Consider the following 21,667-nt stretch of genomic DNA (forward strand, 5'->3'; position numbering starts at 1 on the left):
GCTACCACTATGCTTAGGCATCATTTGCTTGGCTGTAATTTTAAAGTATTTGAGAAAACTATTTCTCAACAAGTCATATTTTTTAATATTAATATTACTGTCTGTTTTTCTTAAAATACACATGCTTGTTCAGTGAAGTCAGTCTGGTAACTTTGGATGTAGGCAATTCATGGCACAAATAAAAATGCCTTATTTTATATGAAAAGCTCACCAGGGAAAAAAAGCTAGCAACTTACAGGAGTTCTTATATTCATACTATCTCACCGTAATTGCTGTGTCTTTCCCTAAATTAAGAGACTAAATGTGGATTTCTTAGCATGTATTACAAGTCCTTTAAAGCTGGGGTCTGTCCGGGAGCCGCAAGAGCAGGGCTGCTCTGCAAGTAGGGACAAGCTGGCAGGCGAGGATGACTCTGGCAATGCTTTTCCTTACCCTGGCACAGTCCCTCAGGGTCTGAACACTGTCCTGGTCCAGACAGGGTCCAGACAAAACAAAGGAATCTGTCAGGCCCAGGGTCCATCGGGTAGTCTGATCAGGAGTAGCAGAAGATAGGAGCTGATGCAGGCCTGGAGGGAAGCTGTAGCATGAGACGTGGGATCTTACCCGGAGACGTGGACACAGACCAGGCTGGAGAGCGGTGACCTGACTTGGGCAAGGGCTGGAGGTGCCAGCCTGAGCTGAAATGGACCTCTTGAGTGGAGGGTGTGGGTGGTGGTCCCAAGTGAGGCTGTTGGTGTTCAAGTTGATATGTGACATAGCTCTCAATGGCACTGCCTAATTCCCTTACTGCTGCAGTTGTGCTGGATTCCCCTGCTGATGTGAGTGCTGTTCATGTGATGTACCTCTCATGTGAAGGCCTCTATCTTACAGATATGGAGTCTGGAGAGCGGTTAACGTCACCATCGGTCTCCTCTACTGCAGCTGCTTCGACTCCAGCGTCTTCTACACTGTCTGTAGCTTCAGCAGTATCGAAAGGTGGCCTTTCTACTGGAGCTGCATCACTGAGTTCCACAATCAACACATGCGGTAAAAATGACTCAATTATATATTGCAATGTGATTTCAGTGTTTGTCAACATGGGTAATTATTATTACAAGTCAAATTGAATAAGGTTGTGCAGATGCATCAAAGAAAAATGTTTGGGGTTTTTTTTTTGCTAAACAACAGTCGTATTGTGTCAATACATTTTACATAGTACTTGTTTATTGAAGAAATGAAATTAATTTAAAATTGCCTCTTTCAAATGTAAAAGAAACTTTCAGTTTGCAAAGCTGCCTGTGCCACTTTCAGATTAAGATCTAATAACTTCTTGACTATACATCATGTTCTCAGCATTCAAGCCCAACCCCTACTATATTTTATATCTAGTTTCTTCATTTCTTCTAATGGAACTTGAGATTGAAAAGGTGAATTTCAAAATGTCATAGTCTTAGATAGTCCTGACTAGCGTGAAACATCTCGGCTTGAATCAGAAACTTGTAAGGAAGATTTCTCCATGCAGGAATCTCATTTTTGTGGATGAAATTCGTATTTCAGCTGGATGATATATATGTCATCAACAGAACAAGAAATGGTAAATACCTCTTCCCTGCTGTTTCTTTCTTCACTTTGGAGAACAGATCATATACATTCTTTTTGTTAGCCTGAGTACTACTGATTCCTATAAGATATACAGTAAATAGGAACTTTTTCAGCTTAAAGTCATGGTAATCTGCTACTCTCAGAACAAACTTGGTTCTTGCAGAAGAGTGAGCAAGTGTGTATTCTCCAAACTGAAAAACTCTTATGCTCTGATACTATAGAACCAGTAGATTCTGAGTGCCCTATTACAGCCTGTATTTGCTCATTTGCGGCTTCCTTGGGACGAAAAAAACAAACCAGAATGTCTGCGTACCTAGAATTATGTCTTAGCTATTTATTTTAATTACTCTAAAACCAGCCAGAGAAGTTCTTAACTAAAACTGATCCGGAACAAATAACAACATGTTTTATTTTTCAGTATCCCACTACAAATTCAACTCCAGAAGACTTTTATGTCTATGTTCATTAGCCCATGCCATTTGAAATGGTTCTCTGTGGTGGTTCCCAGAATGTAGTAGGAGTTCATTTACATATGGCTATAAATGTACGGTCCCAAACTGAGGATTTATGTGACTCATTTACCTCTCCTTGCTGCCTTTGCTTTATAGATATTACAGCATGTGATTTTGTATCGCTTGTAACATTGTGTGTATATATAGGATACATATTTGGTCTATCAAGATACAGTAAGACTAAAGCAGATGAATAATGTAATAAAGATACTGAACTGTCAGTTTCTTCTTCATTAGAAAATCCAGATAGTCCTTTTCTTCAAGGTTTTAAAAATTTTATTCTCAACCTTTATTTAAAAAAAAAAAGTTTCATTTCTGTCTGATAGCTAATAGTGAAAAAGACTGATAGTAATTCCTAGTATTCATGGGTTGTTTCCATTTAGTTTTTATTTAATGGTCAGATCCTTTGCCTGGCTGCATCTGATTTTTAAGAACATATATATTTTCTCAAGGACACTTTGTATTCCTAAAACCAAGCTGGAATGTAGTTTACTATCAGTACTGTCCCATCAGTTTTATTTATGAGTATGTCCATTTCTCTACCTGGCACAGTACACTAGGGTTGCTGTTGCATCCACTCTGAAAAGGTATACACTGTCCTAGAGAAACTTCACAGAAATGTTTATGGTGTGAACCAGCCAAAGGCTGTTTTCCCATGAATGACCTATGGCTGGAATGGCAATTTCATTGAGTCAAAACGTTCTTGAATTTACAAGATCCTATGTAGTCAAGATAGACTAGTATCCTAGCCTGTTCCTAAATGAGATGCTATTCACTTCTGTGATATTTAGGAAAAAAAAAAAAGTGACAATGTCTGTCAATCTCAATCAGATAATTAAATTATCTTCACATTTAAAAATGCATTTCTCTAGCATCTAATAAAATAATTATTTAAGAATGAACAATTATTCTTACTAAGAGAATGTAAAGGCATCTTAATCTATGCATTTGATTAGAGAGGCTTTTTTTAAATTCCAATTCATCTATTTATTATCTTCGTAGCAATCAATAGTCTATTAAGTAGTCTTTGCAATAAACTTGACTGGATACCCTGTCAGGTCCCCACAATACATGGTGAGTTAGGACTGGGAGTCTTTATGCTTTGCCAGGGAGATTACACTACAGATAAATTATTTTGGCATATTCCCAGGTCAAATAGACAAAGCACCTGTGTGAAACCATTATGGAGTATTTCACATACTGTTAGTTTAATTGGTTAATACAGCACTAGTTCCTGAATAATTGAAGCATTCCAGTCATGTAAACAGAACTTTACTTGCTTTCTTATTATTCACCCATTGCTGAAAAAAAGAACGTGCATTGGAAAAGAAAATTGACTCTGGAAAGAAGTTTAAATTCATCCTCATGTGATTGTTAGCAACTTTGGAAGAATATAAATCAACAGCCTTTTCTCACATGAGTAAATGATGTCACAATTCAGTGTTTTGTCTTTATGAGGGGCAATAATACCAGCGTGTGAAACTGTTCAAAGCTGAACAATCGAGTCTTACAGTTTCAATATTATCAGACCTGAAGGGTTCTTTATTTTTAATTTTCAAAAAAAGGAAGTTCATTAACTTTTTATAAAAGGAAAACTAAAAACCCAAACAAACAAAAAAAACCAAATGCAACTTTTTTCTGAACCAGAAGCTGCTTCTATCAAAGCAAAAATCTTCAGTCTTTTTGGAGTCCACTATTTCTCCTTAAATGAGACCCAGAAGAATTTTAAACTTGTGGACATAAATGCACAAAGTCACAGGATTGTTTTAATTGGAAGAGTCTATAATTTTCCACTTGATTTTCAGATCTACGGTAACAAAGTTGTTTGGGTTTTTTTGTTTGTTTTTTTTTTTTTTTAAGACCAGCTATTTTTATGTGTCTCAGTCTTTATATAAAAGCAACATTGTGACTCCTGAAATAAATGTTGAGAAAGATCAGATTTAGTGCCTAAAATGTAAAACTGTATAAAAAAAGTCTTTTGTGGTAAGTGTTTTTTATAGTGTTTGGTTTTGTCAAAATATTCATCTGAGGCTTGTGGGTATTTATTGACTTCTGGAGATTTCAAGGATTCTGAATGCTAAGTGACAACAGCAAAATTGAAATGGATATGTAAAAATAAAGTGGTGATTTACAGTTTGTGGAATGTACAACAATTTCAAATGTTGAGGGAGAATGTGATGGTAACAGTTAAAACAATGTGGATACTTAGATTAAGTACAAGGATGTGAACAACAGTAGAGTGCAATTGCCAGTTGTGATACTAACAGAGTACCCATAGTGTTATACAATCTACATCACAAGTTCTCAATTTTTGGAAATCAATGTTAAGATGGTCAGTACATCTTAATTTTAGCGTCTTGCATACGTATCATTAAGAAGCATTCTTGAAGTCTCTAATTTCATTATTAGCAATAATTCTTTAAACATAATACCAGCCTCATTTAGACTTCCTACTTCATGTTATTACCTTTATGGGCCAGAAGCTGATTTCTTTCTCAGTGTTTGGACTGCACAGTGCAGTGCGGTCCAGGCACTTGGCTAAACTCTGTTTTTTAGGGGCAAGACTGTGAGAATAATATGCCAGATGTAGGAAAAAAATACACAACCCCCTATTTTTTAAAAATTCTGTGTCCTCTAATATTTGCCTATAAGGACTACACAGATGAGTGAACAATTTTTGGACATGGAATTTTACCTTTATTTGTAAGAAACTGACTTAGTAGAAACAACATTGAAAGAAAAACAATTTCAGTGCATTGCTTTTTGGATGTTAGAGATTAAAGGAAACCATTGTATTTGAGCACCTACGTAATTTCATTTAAAGCCTGATCAAGCACCTAGTAGTTCTTATATTAAAGCAAGCATCATTAAGAGTTGCCATGTGATTGATACTTTTTAAAATATGGCTTAGTAGATCAGTGCTCTGTATATGTTCCTTGTATTCTTACTCCTCAGAGTTTATCATCTGCAGTGTTTGTGCCTAAATTATGTATCAGCTTTCTTAGTAGAGTGCAGTTTTGTCAATCCCTTTTGAAAATTTCCTTTTTTAAGAAAATTAGTTCAAGACTAGCTTTTTTTAACCTATGATTTATGAAGGAAAGTTAAAGATGGAGTCCTTGCAATTGCATTCATGTTTGTTACCTGTGTACTTGCTTCTGTGAGAGCATATTCAGAATGCTAATTTTCGGGGGTTTTTTGAAGTACTTTAATGAGATAGCCAGTGCTTTGCTCTTCATTTAAATTAACAGATATTTTTTGACATTTCTCTATTCAGATGAGGGTTTTTGTTTTTTAAACGAACGATAAGAGTGGACGATTGTTACTTATGTATATATAAACCATATCCAGCCTTTTCCATGCTTTCCAGCTTTTTTACACTGAGGGACATTCACCAGTACCATGAAATCACACATACAAATAGTCTGGAATCATGCATACAAGGAGTTTGGAAGACTTACTGGTGTTGGGAGGCGTGTAGAAGGCAAGCTTTGCTAGCGCTGTAATGATTAAAGAACAACACAGAAAGGAGGAAAATAGAGAGTAATTTCTGTCATCCTAAGCAGTTCTCTAGATTTGCTGTGTAAGTTGGAATGCCCTTAGCATTGTTAGAAATATCATGTTATTTTTGTATTTCTGCTGGTTGGTGCATTGATGCTTTGTATTTTAAGGCATTATTTAAGCATTTATTCCTTTTTAGCTGTTTTGAAAACCTTATATTGCACTGTGAAGTTCATTAATATTAACAAAGGCATTCACAGTTATCATTCCTTGTTACTAAGAGACCAAGCATTGTTGAAATGTATGTTGCCCTTTGGAGTAATGCTTTCAGTCATTTATCTGTGTAGTGGTGAGTAGAATTTCAAAAGCTGTGCTCAAAAATATTTAACCTATTTGAAGTAAGTCAAGAATGTTAAAGAGTGCAGTTTAATATGAAATCTTGCTATGCAGAGTGTGTCTACAATAAGTTAGTAACTTGAAGAGCAAACACTAAAATAGGAAAATTAAGGAAATACTGGAATTAATTGCTAGACATACAGTTAATGTTTTCATCAAATCAGAAGAAAAATGTCATTACAGTTCAGTTTATTGTTACAAGATTTTGCTTCCATTTTTCCTTTATGTTTCATTTCTGCCATGTTTCCAAATGCATGTTTAAAAATTGATGGCTTCTCTTTTCTGGACACATTAGATAATGGCTTAGGTAGCGCACGATGTATTTTTCTAAAAGGCCGTAATAATGTGTACTATAGTATAAAGTCATCTACTCTTTTTTTTGTGTGATGAAGAAAGTTGATAACAGGCTCAAAGGATGTCTTAACTTAAATTATGCATTTTAAATGGTCCATGCAAGAGTCAGCAAAAAGAGAAGCCCTCTGTAGAAGTCTTGTATTCCATAGTGATGATACTAGACTTCAGATGAAATAAACTATTGCCAAACCTGCCTTTTCCTAGTTATTTCTGAGTGATAGATGATACAATGAATGGTCTCACCATAGTGGAAGCTGTAAATACGAAGGTAACAGCTGTGGAATGTTTGAATGGTGCTTTTCTATCAACAGATGAGACCAGAAGAAAGGGAAGAAACTTTTGTTCTAAAGCATTTGTTGTTTCTAGAGCTTTTCAGTTAACTTGGTCAGAGCAGGTTTATTGTGAAAGCAAACTAAAGAAATTGAAATAATACTGCAGTGTACATAAAAATTAAATGATGAAAGATGTTAACATTGCATTCAGAAAGTGCAAACTTGCAATCATCTTGCAGTTTTGTGCAGCTAATTCCCTGGTGATTTTTTTTTTTTTTTTTTTAAACAATGGACATTCCTCCAACAAGAACTATGAAGGTGGCACAATAGAGCTTAACTGTTGCTTGATTAGGCTTTCCTCTAGGATTTCTAGTGGTTCTTTTACTGGTTTGCATCACCTTTTTTTCAGTTCATTTCTACAGATAGATTTGCTCAACATGTGACAGTTGTTCTGATGATTTTCTCAGAGAGGTGAAGAATATCTTGCATCTTCTGTTAATTCATTCATTCTGGTTTTGCAGAGGGCTGAAGCCATAAAATTTTGGTTTATTAATTTTTAAGGTGAAAACCTGGCAATGTGATAATGGCTTTCTAATAAGAAAAAACTAATCAACTTTTAATCACCCCCATCTGATTTTTCTGATAATGATGCGATGTACTCGTTGTTTACATTCTGAAATGTCTAAGTTTTATCACAGTGGCATGACTGAAGACAGTGCTTGAAGGTGGAACAGGCTTTCTGTAATGCATTTGTTTTGTCATGAGACTGTGCAGTAAAAAACAGTTGCTAGAGGGTGTTGAATTGGATCAGTACCTGCTCTGGAAAGTTTTAAATAAGCACTGTGACTGGACTGGTTGGCATTTTCATTGCTGCACGTAAGAATTTCAGTGCTTCTGGCAGGAGATCTGAAGAACAGAGTAAAATTTACTGAAATAATCTGTTCAACAAACGTGTTACGGCCACCCTGTAGAAGACAAATTGTGGAACATACTCACTCTAGGCCACCTCTACTGTCATTTGTCACCTAGCAGCAAGATAATTCTCTCCACTTCCCACCTCCAACAAATAGCACCTAGTGAGTAGAGGGGTGTTATTGTCTGCCTCTCTTCAAGAAACGTGTTTACTAAAAACTCAAATGATGCTATTTTTCTGCTAGGGCAAAGGGGCAAATTGTTCAGGTGAGACACTCCTTGCAGTGAGAGACTTTTTACATACGTGAATGTGATTCCCTCCAACATGTGTAGAGTAAGTCTTTGTAGTTCAGTAAAGTACATCAAAGAGAAGGTCAAGCCGGCTAGGCTGTAACAAGCAATATCACTGTGCTGGTGATTCCATAGGTTAATCTGCCGAAAAGTACAGTAAATTAGCCTTCTGGAGCTTCAACCTCCACAGCTAGAGCGCTTCTGGCAGTTGCTACTTGTTTATTCAAAACTGCCTTGGGTCTCTGCATATCTGTAGATGTAGATGAGTTAAGAGGGATATTTACTTCCCCTACTCTACTGGCTGTCCTTCTGCTCATATAGTCCAGCCTGCTGCTGACCTTTGCTGCCAAGGCACACTGCTGGCTAATGTATGGCTTGGTGTCTGCTGAAACCCCTAGAGTCTTTTCTGCAGAGCTGCTCCGGAGCCAGTCAGTCTCCAGCCTGTATTGTTCCAAGGGGTCATTCCTTCCCATGTGCAGGACTTTGCTTTTGTTCTTGTTGAGTTTCATAAAGTTCCTGCCAATCCATTCCTCCAGCCTGTCTAGGACCCCCTGGATACCAGCCTTTTCCTCAAGAGGGTTGACTGTGGTTGCCCCAGTTTGATGTCTTCCACAAACTTTGTGAGAAAGCACTTCATTTCCTACTCTGGGTCATTGATAAAGATGTTAAACAAAACAGATCCCAGGATAAAACCCTGCAGTACTTCACTTGTCACAGGCATCCAAGTAGAGTAGGGCCCATTAACCATTATCCTGTGAGCATCCCACTGTTTTCTTACCCATCTAGTTGTCACCCCATCCAGACCATAATGTCTTAATTTGGATTAAGGAATATTTGTGGGAGACAGTATCGAATGCCATGCTTAATTAGTGGTTAATGATAAGAACTATTCTCCTCTTGTCCGTAAACCCAGTAATTTTATCACAGAAGGCATTCTGCATGTGCCCAGGAATGTGTTCCTACATGGTTCATATAGAGGGTTTGCTGCATTATTTTCCAGGGGACTAGCATAAGTCTGACCATTTTGTAGTTCTTTTGATTGTCCTTTTGGTCTTTTTTGAAGACGGATGCAACGTTGGCCTTTCTCCAGTTGTTGGAGACCTCCCCTAATCTGCATGACCTTTCAAAGATTATGATAGAGTGTGGCTGGTTCTATCCTTAAGTCAACTTACAGTTATGGACTGATTAGGCTAGAAACCATGACAGTTAGATACATGATGGTTATGAGAGTTTGCAGTATGTCCACTGTACGCAGTCATGATGAGAAATGCATAATTGTGGTATAGCTGTTCTAATGTCAAAAGTCAGGTCAGAATATTGTTCTGGACACTAATAAATTACAAGAAGGAAGCTTAAAATGGCCTTTATGCTTATACCTGTCAACAGTAACAAATTTAAAGAAAAAAATTCTATGTAAATTATAAGGTACTAGAGTGGTACAGAACACTGGCAAGACTTCTGTAAATTAAAAATGTAAATTGGAAGCAAAAATACCTAGTTAAAATAAATGTTTTTGTTTACTACTAAATATTTTCTATATTTTTAGGTTTATTTGTCTGTCATCACTGTGTGTAAATTTTCATATGAAGTGTAAGCTGCTAAATACAACTAGTTGCAAATAATTTTTCTTACACATGTGTGGAGGTGCTTGTGGTAGTATTGATTTTTACTCCTTTCATCACCTGTATATGCAAAGACAAAGTTTGCCCTGTTGTACAGATGTAAAAAGCAAAGGAAACCAGTTCCTGACTCTGAAGAAGTTACCACAGATTACAGTTTATAAGATGATGATGAAATGGTATGAAACTGAGGTAAAGAACTGGATTCTTGAAAAAGAGTAATTAAAATAGTTGGATTGGAATTGAGTAACGTGTATTTATAAAATATGGCTGCAAAATAAAAATATCATTGGGATATCATCTTGAGTTTACACTGAGAAGTGCTTGTAAATTCGTAGGATCATAGGAGAGCTCAGGTTGGATGGGACTTCAGGAGGCCTCTAGTCTGAAGAGCAGAAGCCATTTACAGGGTCAGACCATGTTGCCCAGGCTGTTACCGGGTCTGGTTTTGGAAACCTCCAAGGACTGGGACTGCACATTGTGTCAGGGCAATCCGTTCCACTTCAAATAAATCTACTGAGGAAAAAAAAAAAAAGAACCAAAACACTAAAACTCACACCAGTACTGAGAGGTCTTAATGTAGAGTGTTATAAGAAGTTTCTCAGTGTCTCATTCCACAGGTTTACATTATTTTAGATTTGTGTACTCCTGAATCTTTTCTAAGGGAAATGCCTACCACAGACTGCTAGGTTTGGAGGCACCAGACTGTTTTTTCTTTCTTCTCTTTCTTAAAGCCACAGATTGAAGACCTTTTCTGTAGACTGTTGTTTTTTTGGATTAGGTAACCCTGTTAATTTAAAAAGAAAAAAGAAGAGGAATCATAAGAGTTGTTTAAAAAATGTCTTTCATAATAGTGCCTTTGCTTTTTGGATGCTGTTGTTGAAGTCCAGCTATGTGAAAGATATCCTATTGTAAAGCAGTTTTTTGAAGGGGGGAAAAAAAAAGGCTTTAAGGCAAAGCTCTAAGACAGTCAAGAAAAGGAGAAGAATCTTACCAAGATGTAGGCTACAAACAACTGTAACATATCCAAACTTGACTGGTGAAGTCACTTGATGTGACTGTTGACATAAGACAGACAAAGCACTGTAACACTTCCTGTTGTTTGATCATGGGACTGGAAATTAGTATTCTAGGAGTTTTAAATGAAGTTGTGGGCTTTGAAAATGTAGCGTGAGATTAGAACTAACTGCTGTGGAAAAAGATTTAGGACTAATGTATATCTGGCATTTAAAATGGATTTTTTTTTTATCATCTTCAGAAATTGAGCCATGTTTAATTCATCTAGGACCATAGCTAAAAAGATGAAATACAATGTTTAAGCAATATAATAGCAGTTTCACTACTTCTCCAAGGCAAAGCTAATGGCTTCCCTAGAAACTATTTTGTACTTTTGATACCAGTGAGGACTGAATGTAGAAATGCTTATGAATGGATAATTTGATCACGATCAATGGAATTTTCTTTAAATTGTTTTTTAAAACTAGCTTATAGATGTTTCGTTTTAGATCTCAAAAATGACTGAAGTTATTGGGGTTTTTGAGTTCTATTTTAAAATTTACAAAACGTGTCCAAGATATCTTTGTTATTTTGTGCATTTCGTTATTAAGTTTGTGCATTGTGTGTTTTGGAGGCCCCTGTTGATCTCTGAAATGGGATATTTCGTGTGTGTTAAGGAGAGATACATCTAACAGTCTTGCTTATAAAAGCATATTCCTCTGTTTCTGATCCCAGTATGTTAAAGGAACAGACTCTTTTCCACTGCTAGCAGAAATTGCCATGGCAAATATAATACCTTTTTACATTTTTGCTTACAAACCTTCTGTTAGAGTTGCTCATGTTTTCAGATATTTTCTGTGTCGCAGAAATACAATGCCAATACTGGAAGAAGATTCTATATGTAAAACTTAACGATAGCTTTTACAATGTAAAAACTTTTTATTACATTTTTTTTAAGCTTGAGGTTGGACTTCACTACTTCTGTTTGGATAGTGCAATTTCAAATGTTGGTTTTTCCCCTCAGGGCATACATTCAGAACAGCTGGGGATCAGCTGTGTAACCTACCCACTGTGTTGAGTGCCTTCCCGGTGGTCAGCCACCCAGTCTTTCGTCCACATGCAGGCAGCGCAGGGTATTCAGAGTTTGGTGGCTTGGGAACACTTGGTACACCCACAGACTTAGCGGCACATCCTCAGCTAGCACCTTTTCCAGGTAAACGTTGTTGCGAGGAATATTAAACTGAAGAAGAGTGTTAACTGTCCTCGAACTAGGCAGACTTTGTAAACTTGTAAACTACTTCAGACTATAGGCTTGATTTAAATCCAGGATGATTTTGATGAGAAGAAATAAATATATTGGCTGAGTTTCTCAGGAACAGTGTTTTCATAGTAGTCTTCTAAGAAACAAAAGAGTGCTTGATCTCTTTTATTCTTTCCATCACAAGGTAACATCCCTCTTCATTACATGGTGTGTTGATTCCATAACCACAATTCTTGAAAGTACTCAGCCAGTAATAAGGTGGACTTGTTTTCCTTTAAAAGACAAAAAGCACATTTATAGACTTAACAGTGAAATTTCTGTCCAAACTTGGAAAAGGAAATTTCATTTGACTTCTTCTTGCGAGCTCAATGATTTTTTTTTTTTTTCTTTTTCTTTCTTTCTCCTTTTCCCCTCAGTACTTGGTACTATACAGACATATAATTTGTCTGTAATAGGACTGGTCAGCATGATCTTGTTTCTCCCTTGATTTTATTCATAAGTAAAGGGTTTTGGGTTTTTTTGGTGGCATGTTGTAAAATCAGTAGTCTCCCATCCTTTAAAATATCAACATATTGCACAAGAGAGATGAATACAGATGAAACGATGCATCTGAATTCCACCGATGCATCTGACTTCCACCATAAGGTGTCAGCTACTCAGCCAGTGTTTTTCATCTTTCCAGTCTCTGTAAATCATATCTGAGAGCAAAGCTTTCTAAAGTAGATTAAATACTGTAATGCATTCTCCAAAGTATGCAGTAAGTCAGGATTCTTCTTAATTCACTTTTTCTGTAGAGTGAAGAAAAGCTATTCCTGCCAGGAAGTGAGTATCTTGAAGAGACCTCCCCTTTTCTTGGCTGGCCAGGCCCTGTGTGTCCGTCCCCACCTCTGCCCCTGGTAGAATTTATGTTTGTGGGATTCTACCACCAGGAGAGTTTTAGGTACTGGTAAAAACCTGCAGCAAATATTGCAAAGATATCTTTTAGTATTTTTCAAATTTTGTTTGATGCAAATGACAGAATTTTGGTTTAGTTATTAATGCCAGAGGAATAAAAGCAGAACTTTTGTTACTGGGAGGATAATGAGATACTATATATATACCTACACAAAGCAAAAGCATCTGAAAGAAATGCATGTAGAGGTGAGGTAAGGAGGGGTAAAATTTCAAAAAGCAGTGAATACTGATTAATTTGTAATGTTCTCATTCAGTTAATTTTTTTTATTTTACGAAAAGATTCTTTCAGTTGTAACAGTCATCTAATGTGTGTTAGTGCAGCAGAGTTAACCAGTACTTGTTTTAAGCTTTGCTATAAGGGATGGTAGTTGTTCATATCTTCCATTGACTTTGTTCCATTTTGTAAGAGAAACTCTCTTTATTGAGAAAACTTTGTTTTTGCTGAAGTAGTGTCGTGGCTGAAACCAGGACAAGTAGGAATGAAAGAACTCTGCATCTGACCTTGGACAAATCTTAAAATTTTGGTTTTGCTGTCTCATTGAAGGGCAGTATTTTCCACAGGGCTTGATAATACAGTAAATAACTTGGAAGTTATCTTAGGCAGTCTAGCTGTATGTAGTTGTTATAATCTTGCTTAAGCCTTTGAACAGCACCTTTGTCCTTAATTCAGTAGCAATTTGTCTGCACGTGTACTATTTTATATATATTGCCCAGTGACCATTGTTTTTACATTTCTTGGGTTAGTATATTCCAAGGCGATGATTCTGTAACTTTGTGGGACCACTCAGAATACGTACAAAACTACTATGTATCACTATGCTCAAATTCCAAATTTAAGATAATAGAATAGTGGGAAGTTTTTGAAGAATGATTACAGCCTGCTTTTCATACCATGATGAAAGTTTTGGAATTGTTGCTCTAGAGTGTTCAGTCTTCTGTTTCCATCGCTGGTGTTCTAGCCATATTTTGTGTCTTTTTAGCAATGAGAATCTTTCATTTATAACATTTTTAAATCACTGTGATGTATGTTCTTACGATTTCAGTGTCTGGTGATGCTGGCAGGTTAAAACTTGTTTATTAGTATTGTTCAAACTTCATTTATGTATTCATTAAGAGTCTTAATTACCGCATGTAACATCCTTATACTTACGTAGCGATTTCTTACTTTCTTTACCTTCTGGATGTGTTTTATAGCAAGATGAAATAGCTGTCTTAAAATGCATTAGACTAAATCCTGCTCAACTCTGTGGTTTAATTCTTTTAATCGCACTGGTAATGCATGTGTGTAAAACAGCAGAAGCTCTATACTTAAGGCAGAGTTCTTGTCCTTGTAATATACAAAACTCGATATTTTTATTTTAAGAAATGAAGCATGCCAGTGAGCCAAACCACAGATTTTGCTCTTTCTCAGCTGTTCACAGGGGTATTAGGCAAAACTGTTTGTGTCCTGGATGTACGCCACAACTTAATCTATGTTTCAGGGTTCAAAAAACCCCATAATTGCACTTAAGCCCTAAAGAAATAATTTTGAAGGAGAGGAAAAGCAGTCACAGAAGTCAGAAGAGACTTGCTTACCACCTAGTCCATCCTGTTACTTGTGTAGATTGTGCCTTCCAGTGTATTTCTAGTGCTTAGTGTTACATAATCGAGTTTTCACTGTAAGACTGGAAAGTGTACTCACAAATTTGATATTTTAAGCATAAAAAAGCACTGTGTTTTAACAACTTTTTTGTATGAGTCAGCTGTACCAAAACACTTAACCATTGCTACCCTTTAAACACCTTCACAGAGTTGTATGGCCAGTATAGGACCTGGCCAGGAGATAACAATCTGTTCCATGACTTGAATTATTTTATATGAACTTGCTTGTTAGATTTAGGTTTTATGTAGACCAAACCTATGTTTCTAGCCCTTGTCACAATGGCATTTGTGTGTTATGTTTCTGATTCGTCTGCATCTTGTAATGTGATACCATTTCTGTTTTGATTTGTGATGGGTGTGGAGGGTTATCTTTAAGAGAAGTTTGGAAGAGGTTTTTCTTTCCTGACAAATTATTACTGCATTTTTTTTTTCCAAACACACACATTTTCTTTCACATATATAATTTCTACCATAGGATCTTCTTTCAAAAGTTTCTTTCCCTTCAGAGGAATTTGAAAGGTTATTCTTTAATTACTGTTTGTGGCGGTGTTTTTTTTGTGGTTTTTTTTTTTTTTTTTCCAGTTGTTGACTAGTAAGTGTGTTACAAAATGATGTTGTAGCTACTGCAACAGCTATCATAAAAGAAGACCCTGACACTTTTACGGAATTCCTCTATGCCAAGCTACACACTTGTTTCTGGGCTCCTGCTTAAGCACAGAAATGTATGACAAGAGCAGTGCACTGGATATTTGCCTCTTACATGGCTGTTCAGGCTTAGCAGTGCCTTATGAAAAAAATGTATGATCAGTTTGGTCTTGCAGAGTTTCAAGAATCTGCAGAAAAGGATTACATAAGTGTTGCATAAATGTTCTGAATAGTTGCTGCTAAAGAACTTTAAAAATTGAAAGGTGTAGGGACTGTAGCAACTCATTTGAGTTAATTTTCCTGGAAAACAAAAATCAATAACCGTTTAAGATGAAAATTCAAAACAGCAACACCCCCCCTAAAAAGTATTAGATTGTGTCTTAAAATAAGAAATCTTTATTCCTTGCCCAACTGCTTGAATTTATGTAACAAGCAGCACAGAGTAGCCCTGTTTCTGGTTGTGAAACAAACATTTTAATAGGGATGTTACAGAAAAAAATAGACTGCTTTTTTCTGATCCGGTGTCAAACTCCAGGGTAGAAGCCTCTTAGAGTGGGTATAGAGTTACTATGGAGTAGCTAGAGATTCCTGTATTAAATAGGTCATCTCATGGGGAACTGCTTCAGTTGTGTTTTTGTGGCGGAGGCCTTGGAGTATTCCAAGACTGAGATTGCAGAGGTGACTTAAAGCCGTTGTGCTTTTTTATAGTTCTGATATAGGAAGGCTGCTGGGGTAATAATGAATGTTCAAGAGTGACCTGCGGATATTGATCCTGTTTATAAGACTACCAGTTTCGTTTTGGGGTGATCACTGTCACATAGCTTTCTATTAAGTATTTATTTTCAGAATGTGTTTAAATAAAACTGCATTGAAATCTTTACCAGAATGGCTTTAATGACTTCAGACTAGAATTGCTGCAGGAAATCGATGTAATTTAAGAATTTCCCAAGTGTTGTGCTTTCTTCTTACTCCCAGATTCAGTAAACCTGCTCTAGATTATGCACAGCAACATGCTTACAGAAATATTTAAATGTATTATTAGAACAACTGAAGTTTGCTTTTATTTCCTTTGCGGTGTAGAATGGTGGCGAACGGTGGACACACACTCTCGTCCCGGGGCAGCTTTTTTCCCCCCACTTTTGGGAATTCCACCATTGTTTGCACCTCCTGCACAGAATCACGATTCTGCTTCATTCCACTCAAGAGCTACAGGAAAAAGTAGTCGGAGCAGTACAGAAAAAGGTAATGGCTGAAGTTAGAGAGGGGATAATAATTTTGAACTTCTGCGCCTGCAGAAAGATGCGGAATTTGAGCTTTACCTCTCGTTGTTCTTCCCGTTCCTAAACAGTTCTATAAAAATTGATTCTGTTAGCTAAGCATGAGACATCAAAGTATGGGCTTTCAATAACGAAATACTCTTTCTGCTAATATTTCCCCTCTGCCTCTTTTTCCTTAGATAGTTTGTCTGGGACTGAGTAGAACGGAGAAGTTTTCTTTTAAAATTTGTGGTTTGGTGTAGGAGGCCTTGTACTTCTGTAGTGAATACTGTTCCTCTGCATATAAGAAGTAGGTGTCAGGTAGTTGTTTGTTGGGGGGGCATGGAAGGAGGGATGGCTGTGGCTACAGGATCTCAATGAAAATAGCCCAATAACATTAGAACATTTTCTTACGTTGCAAACTGTTATTTTATGTAGTAGTATTACACGCCTTTTGAAGATGCAGGAAACGTTCGTTTCATACTGGGTTTGTTCAGTTTAGAGAGGGGGCTGAGGGGTGACCTCATCGTTGTCTATGGCTTCCTCACGAGGGGAGCAGAGAGGGAGGTGCTGGTCTCTTCTCTGGTGTCCAGTAACAGGATGTGAGGGGGTGGCTTGAAGCTGCATCAGGGGAAGTTCACATTGGATGTTAGGAAAACGTTGTTGTTGTTCGCCAGGGTAAGCAAGCTTGCCAGGGAAGTCGTTATGGCCCCAAGCCTGTCTGTGTTCAAGAAGCATTTGGACAGTCAGTGCTCTTGGATCTATGGTTTAACTTTTAAGTTGTTCTGTGTGGAGTCAGGAGTTGGACTTGGTCCTTGTGGATCCCTTTCAACTCAAGATATTCTGTTCTGTGGTTCTATGATGTACAAACAAAGCTTTTTTTATTTGTTTTTTTTTTAAATAGTTTTGGTAGGTTTTAGGACCTGATGTGTGTTTCAGAATCAATCTGACAATAGTCCTGGGATTACATAGTAGCACATTTGTGTGGTTAGGGGTATTTTCTTAGAAAACAACAGTTGTCTTGACAGATTTTGAATAGCATTCCCACAACTCCCCTCCCTCCCCCCCCCCCCCATTTTCTTACTTACAAACTCCAAAAATACTTTGGGCTTCATGTGGTTTTCTTTGAAGCTGATTGATACTTCAAAATTGTAAATGAATTATTCTGTGAGATAATTACAGGAATGTATATTTTTGTGTTACCTTTCTTCAAAATCATGTTTTTCTGCCCCTGACTAGATTCAAGGATAGTTTGGGCTTAAAAATGGACAATTTCAGATTTTTTTTTTTCCTTTTTTCCCCTCCTTAGAGTGTTAAATGTGTTCGTTCTTTAAATCATGGGTGCTCTGCATGTTTTAATTAAACTAACTCTATGAGCAAATCAAAGTGACTCTTGGATGGTAAATTTTTAGTATACGTTGGGAGTAACCTGTAAGTAGTCTAGTATCTTGTTATGTGTTTATGGAAGCTAGGTTAATGTGACTGGAATATCTCAAAGAAAAGTATGTGCTACTATAGATTTTTTTAAGTGTCACTTTGTAAATCTGTCATCTGAAGGTATAAATGGATCACTGAATGGGAACAGTACCACTGCAGTATCTGGTATCAGCACATCTGTACTCTCCACTAGCATTGCAACATCTGCAGGACAAGTGAAAGCTATAACCTCAGGAGCAGGAGGCCGCAAATACAACCAGGAGCAAAGCAAAGTTCAGCTTTTGGACACCAGAGCTGACAAAATCAAAGACAAGGTAAATACACAGAAAACCCCTAAGATTCAGACAAAAAAATTGACATGGTAAGTGTTCTGATTGTGCACACAGCAGCATTTCTAAGTGTCCTCTCCCAGTACAAAACGTTTGGGTTTTTCTTCTTATTTATTAGAGCAACATCTGTACCCTTGTCTCTGTGTTGGGTTGTTTTTTTTTTTTGTGTTGGGGTTTTTGTGTGGTGTGTGGTTTTGTTTTTGCTTTTTTAAATTTGTTTGGCTTTTTGATATATTTATGAACCAAAAGCTATAATTAGCATTAATTCCACTAGTTAATAGCTGTATGCAACACCATGTTTATTTAATTTATATAATCATAAAATTAAAGTGTATTAATACCAATGTTTGATATTATTATATTACAGTATGACTATATATTATTTAATATTTATAAAATATAAATATAAATTATAATATAAATATATTACTAATTACATCTGTTTAATTATGTTTTCATGTAACTTAAAATATAAAAAATTTCAGAAGCAAAATGAAATTTTTAGCTATTAAAAGAAAAATGCTTTGGGGAGTAATTTCCTATTTATCAGAAGAAAGAAGTATTATTAATGGCTGTGATTCAGCAAAAAATGTAGGCAGCCATCTAATGTGAAAGACATGAGTAGTCTGAGTGAGTAGGTAAACTTCCTTATATACTGACCCAAGCACTCCTTAAGAACTTTGCTACTCTTGCAATCAAAACTACTTAGTCAAAACACAGGAAATGGGATACTGAGAGATTGATTACTGTCAGAATAGAAGCTAAGGGAGTCATTCCCTCCTGGCAGATATCTAGGCTTAAAATACTTTTAGTTCTTGATATTTATATTTTTGTTTTGTGAGTGAATTGGGCCTGTTGCTTTCTTTCTCTTTCTATTATTGCATTACATTCAGCTCCCAAACATGAGTGTTCTTAGGTGAGAGGTTGGCATTTTCAAAGGACAGTTGGTGTTTGTATGTATCGGTATAAAAATAGGTCTTCACACTCAAATGGTTAATTCTATTTGTGTGGTGATACGGTGTTTAATATATAGATAATAGGGAAATTATTAACATATTAAAGAACATTTTCCCTTAAAACGTTCTTCATGTGTTCAATGATCGACAACTTTTGAAAGTATTAAGGTAGTTACAGGTATTTGGGAAATATTTGACTTTTTTAAGGTTTAAATACTAGAACAGCTCTTTCCTTTCCAAAATTCTGTTTTTATCCTGGGTATATATGTGCAAAACATAAGCTTTGTTTCTATGGTGCAGATGTAAAGCTTTTCCTAGGTAATGTCTCTGCATTTCTGACTATTACTGCAGTTACACAGAATATCAAATAAATTACTATCTTCTAATATCTCCAAATATCATCCCAAAATTTTATATCATAAGTAAATGAACAGACTCTTTTCTGTTCACTTTTTGGCTCTTTGCCTTATACAGAAAACTGAGCTGGTTAAGCCAGTTACTTGTTAATATGAGCATCACTGAAAATTTCACCTCTTTTTGCTTCTTTTTTTTCAAATGTATGTCAGCATTGTTATCTTCTTGATATTACCATTTGTCTTTAAGTATATATTCTGTATCCTTGAGACATTTTCTTTTGATGTGGGTACTGACTTCAAACTCCAGTTTCAGTTTGCTAAATATTGAGTTGCTGTAAAACAATGTACTCGATTAATGTAAATCCTTTCTTAAACTTGTTCAGTTTTGTATCTTAACACTTAAATCATCTATTTAATGCAGATAAATTTCAGGTTGTCAACAGTTTTGCTTCCTAAGTTTTTGTAGTAATTTTTCTGATACTGAAGTGGAGTTTGTTCCTGGTCTTACTTGATGTGCTGACATTCTAGACATTCCTCTATTCCTTACTCTTAACTACTTTTCCTCTGAAACTTTTTGAGGTAATTGGTATTTGTCAATGTAATGATTTGAACAAGGTTTCCAATCAAAACATACAGAATACTCTAAATGAGAACTCCAACATGAGGGGATGATCAAGAGATTTGATTAAAAAAAAAAAAGAAAAAAAGAAAAAGAATCAGTATTTTTATTTCAGTATGTTAGAATGAAGCTACAACTGGAACTAAAGGCAGAGGAATAAGCAGGGGGCAGTAGACAGATGGGAGTATTTTGTGCTGGGCTTTGTACAAGTGATCTTATGGTTTTAAATTTCAAAGTGTAACAACATTTGCCTCTTTTTCTAAAGAGCGCAGTTTATTTTTAAAACATTCTAAATTCTCTAAATGTTCCTTTCTTTAGGGTTTTTTTTTTTTTAGTATTCATCTGCTGATTTCTTCAGTCATATCCTTAGTTGTGATTTTCTTTTGAGGTTGGTATTTAAAAAATTATTATTATTTTCTTTAAAAGGCAAAGCTGATACCAGGCTGTTTTTACAGTTGGTGAAAAGCTAAAGAGTTAATTCTTGTACAATGTTTTCTTCCTGGTTGAATTCTAGTTCTGTTGTCCTGCCATCTTAGGGAATCGTAAAGTCCAGTCTGATAGTAACTTGTATTATATAAAGTTTTTTTGTCTGTAGCTTGTGAAAAACAACTTCTGAGTTGATAGAAGCATCTGATCTTCAAAGCTGTAGGTATTAGAAGCTCTCATCCATTTCCTTTCATCAGAGTTGTGTATTTGATCATTCAGAGGGCTATACATATCAGACAATGATAAACCGGAATCTGTCCGAAACAAGAGTTCAAAATTGTGCCAAATCCTCACTCATCACTGTATATTTGTGGCATATCATGTTATGTCTGTTGAGCATAATGATGTTGTATTGAAGATAGATGTCATCGTGATGATCTGATGTATTATCCATGACTTATTTCTTACACAGAAAAATTTGGTAACTGTGTTAGCTTTTTACTTTGCTGTGTTGGTCACCGTGTTGATAACGTTAGCATGCTTTAATTGTTGTCTTTTAAGCCTGCCCTGTTTGTGGCCAAGATAAAGCTGAATAAGCAGATACGCTTTATAAATAATCATTCATCTGAATGTGCTGCTTCAGCCTCACAAAAGAAATGTAAAACTGACTGCCCCTCTGTTGATTGCATTAGTGAATTTCTAGGATGAGGAAGGTCAGCAGGATTTTTTCATTGGTAAAGCAAGTCTCTAGGGAAAGAAGGCATTACTGGTGAACTTGAGCCTCATTTGGCTTCTAGAAAGTCCCCTACCATTATGGGCAGCTGGTGAGATAGGAAGCCACTCCAAGATCTTGTGTTGGAGGCTTTTACTTGCCTGGATTCCAGAATTTGCATCAGGACGCTCGTTTATTAACTTGTATAGAATCACAGAATCATAGAATCGTTTAGGTTGGAAAAGACCTTTAAGATCAAGTCCAACCATCAACCATGCCCACTAAACCATGTCCTGTCTACGCATTTTTTTGAATACCTGCAGGGATGGTGACTCAACCACTTCCCTGGGCAGCCTGTTGCAATGCCTGACGACCCTTTCAGTAAAGAAATTTTTCCTAATATCCAATCTAAACCTCCCCTGCCGCAACTTGACGCCATTTCCTCTCATCCTATCACTAGTTACTTGACAGCAGAGACCAGCACCCACCTCACTACAACCCCCTTTCAGGCAGTTGTAGAGAGCGGTAAGGTCTCCCCTCAGCCTCCTCTTCTCCAGGCTAAACCACCCCAGTTCCCTCAGCTGCTCCTCATAAGACTTGTGCTCCAGGCCCCTCACCAACTTGGTAGCCCGTCTCTGGATGCG

At 36.5% G+C, this 21,667-nt stretch overlaps 1 protein-coding gene across 3 annotated transcripts in view; it reads left to right on the forward strand.

Moving 5' to 3' along the window:
• Positions 1–872: 872 nt before the first annotated feature.
• The window catches only part of BAZ2B (bromodomain adjacent to zinc finger domain, 2B), an 86,858-nt gene continuing 66,063 nt past the window's right edge, over positions 873–21,667 (forward strand). Inside the window, exons 1-4 of one of the 3 annotated variants that reach the window (XM_010569260.1) lie at positions 873–1,026; positions 11,456–11,650; positions 16,013–16,174; positions 17,746–17,939. In XM_010569260.1, coding sequence (XP_010567562.1) covers positions 873–1,026; positions 11,456–11,650; positions 16,013–16,174; positions 17,746–17,939 — 705 coding nt within the window. The remainder of the gene's footprint in view (positions 1,027–11,455; positions 11,651–16,012; positions 16,175–17,745; positions 17,940–21,667) is intronic. The other 2 variants (XM_010569261.1, XM_010569262.1) reach the window with 2 other exon arrangements.

This window comes from Haliaeetus leucocephalus, unplaced genomic scaffold (assembly GCF_000737465.1).
Source record: "Haliaeetus leucocephalus isolate CR32 unplaced genomic scaffold, Haliaeetus_leucocephalus-4.0 Scaffold266, whole genome shotgun sequence".
Lineage (NCBI taxonomy): Eukaryota > Metazoa > Chordata > Aves > Accipitriformes > Accipitridae > Haliaeetus > Haliaeetus leucocephalus.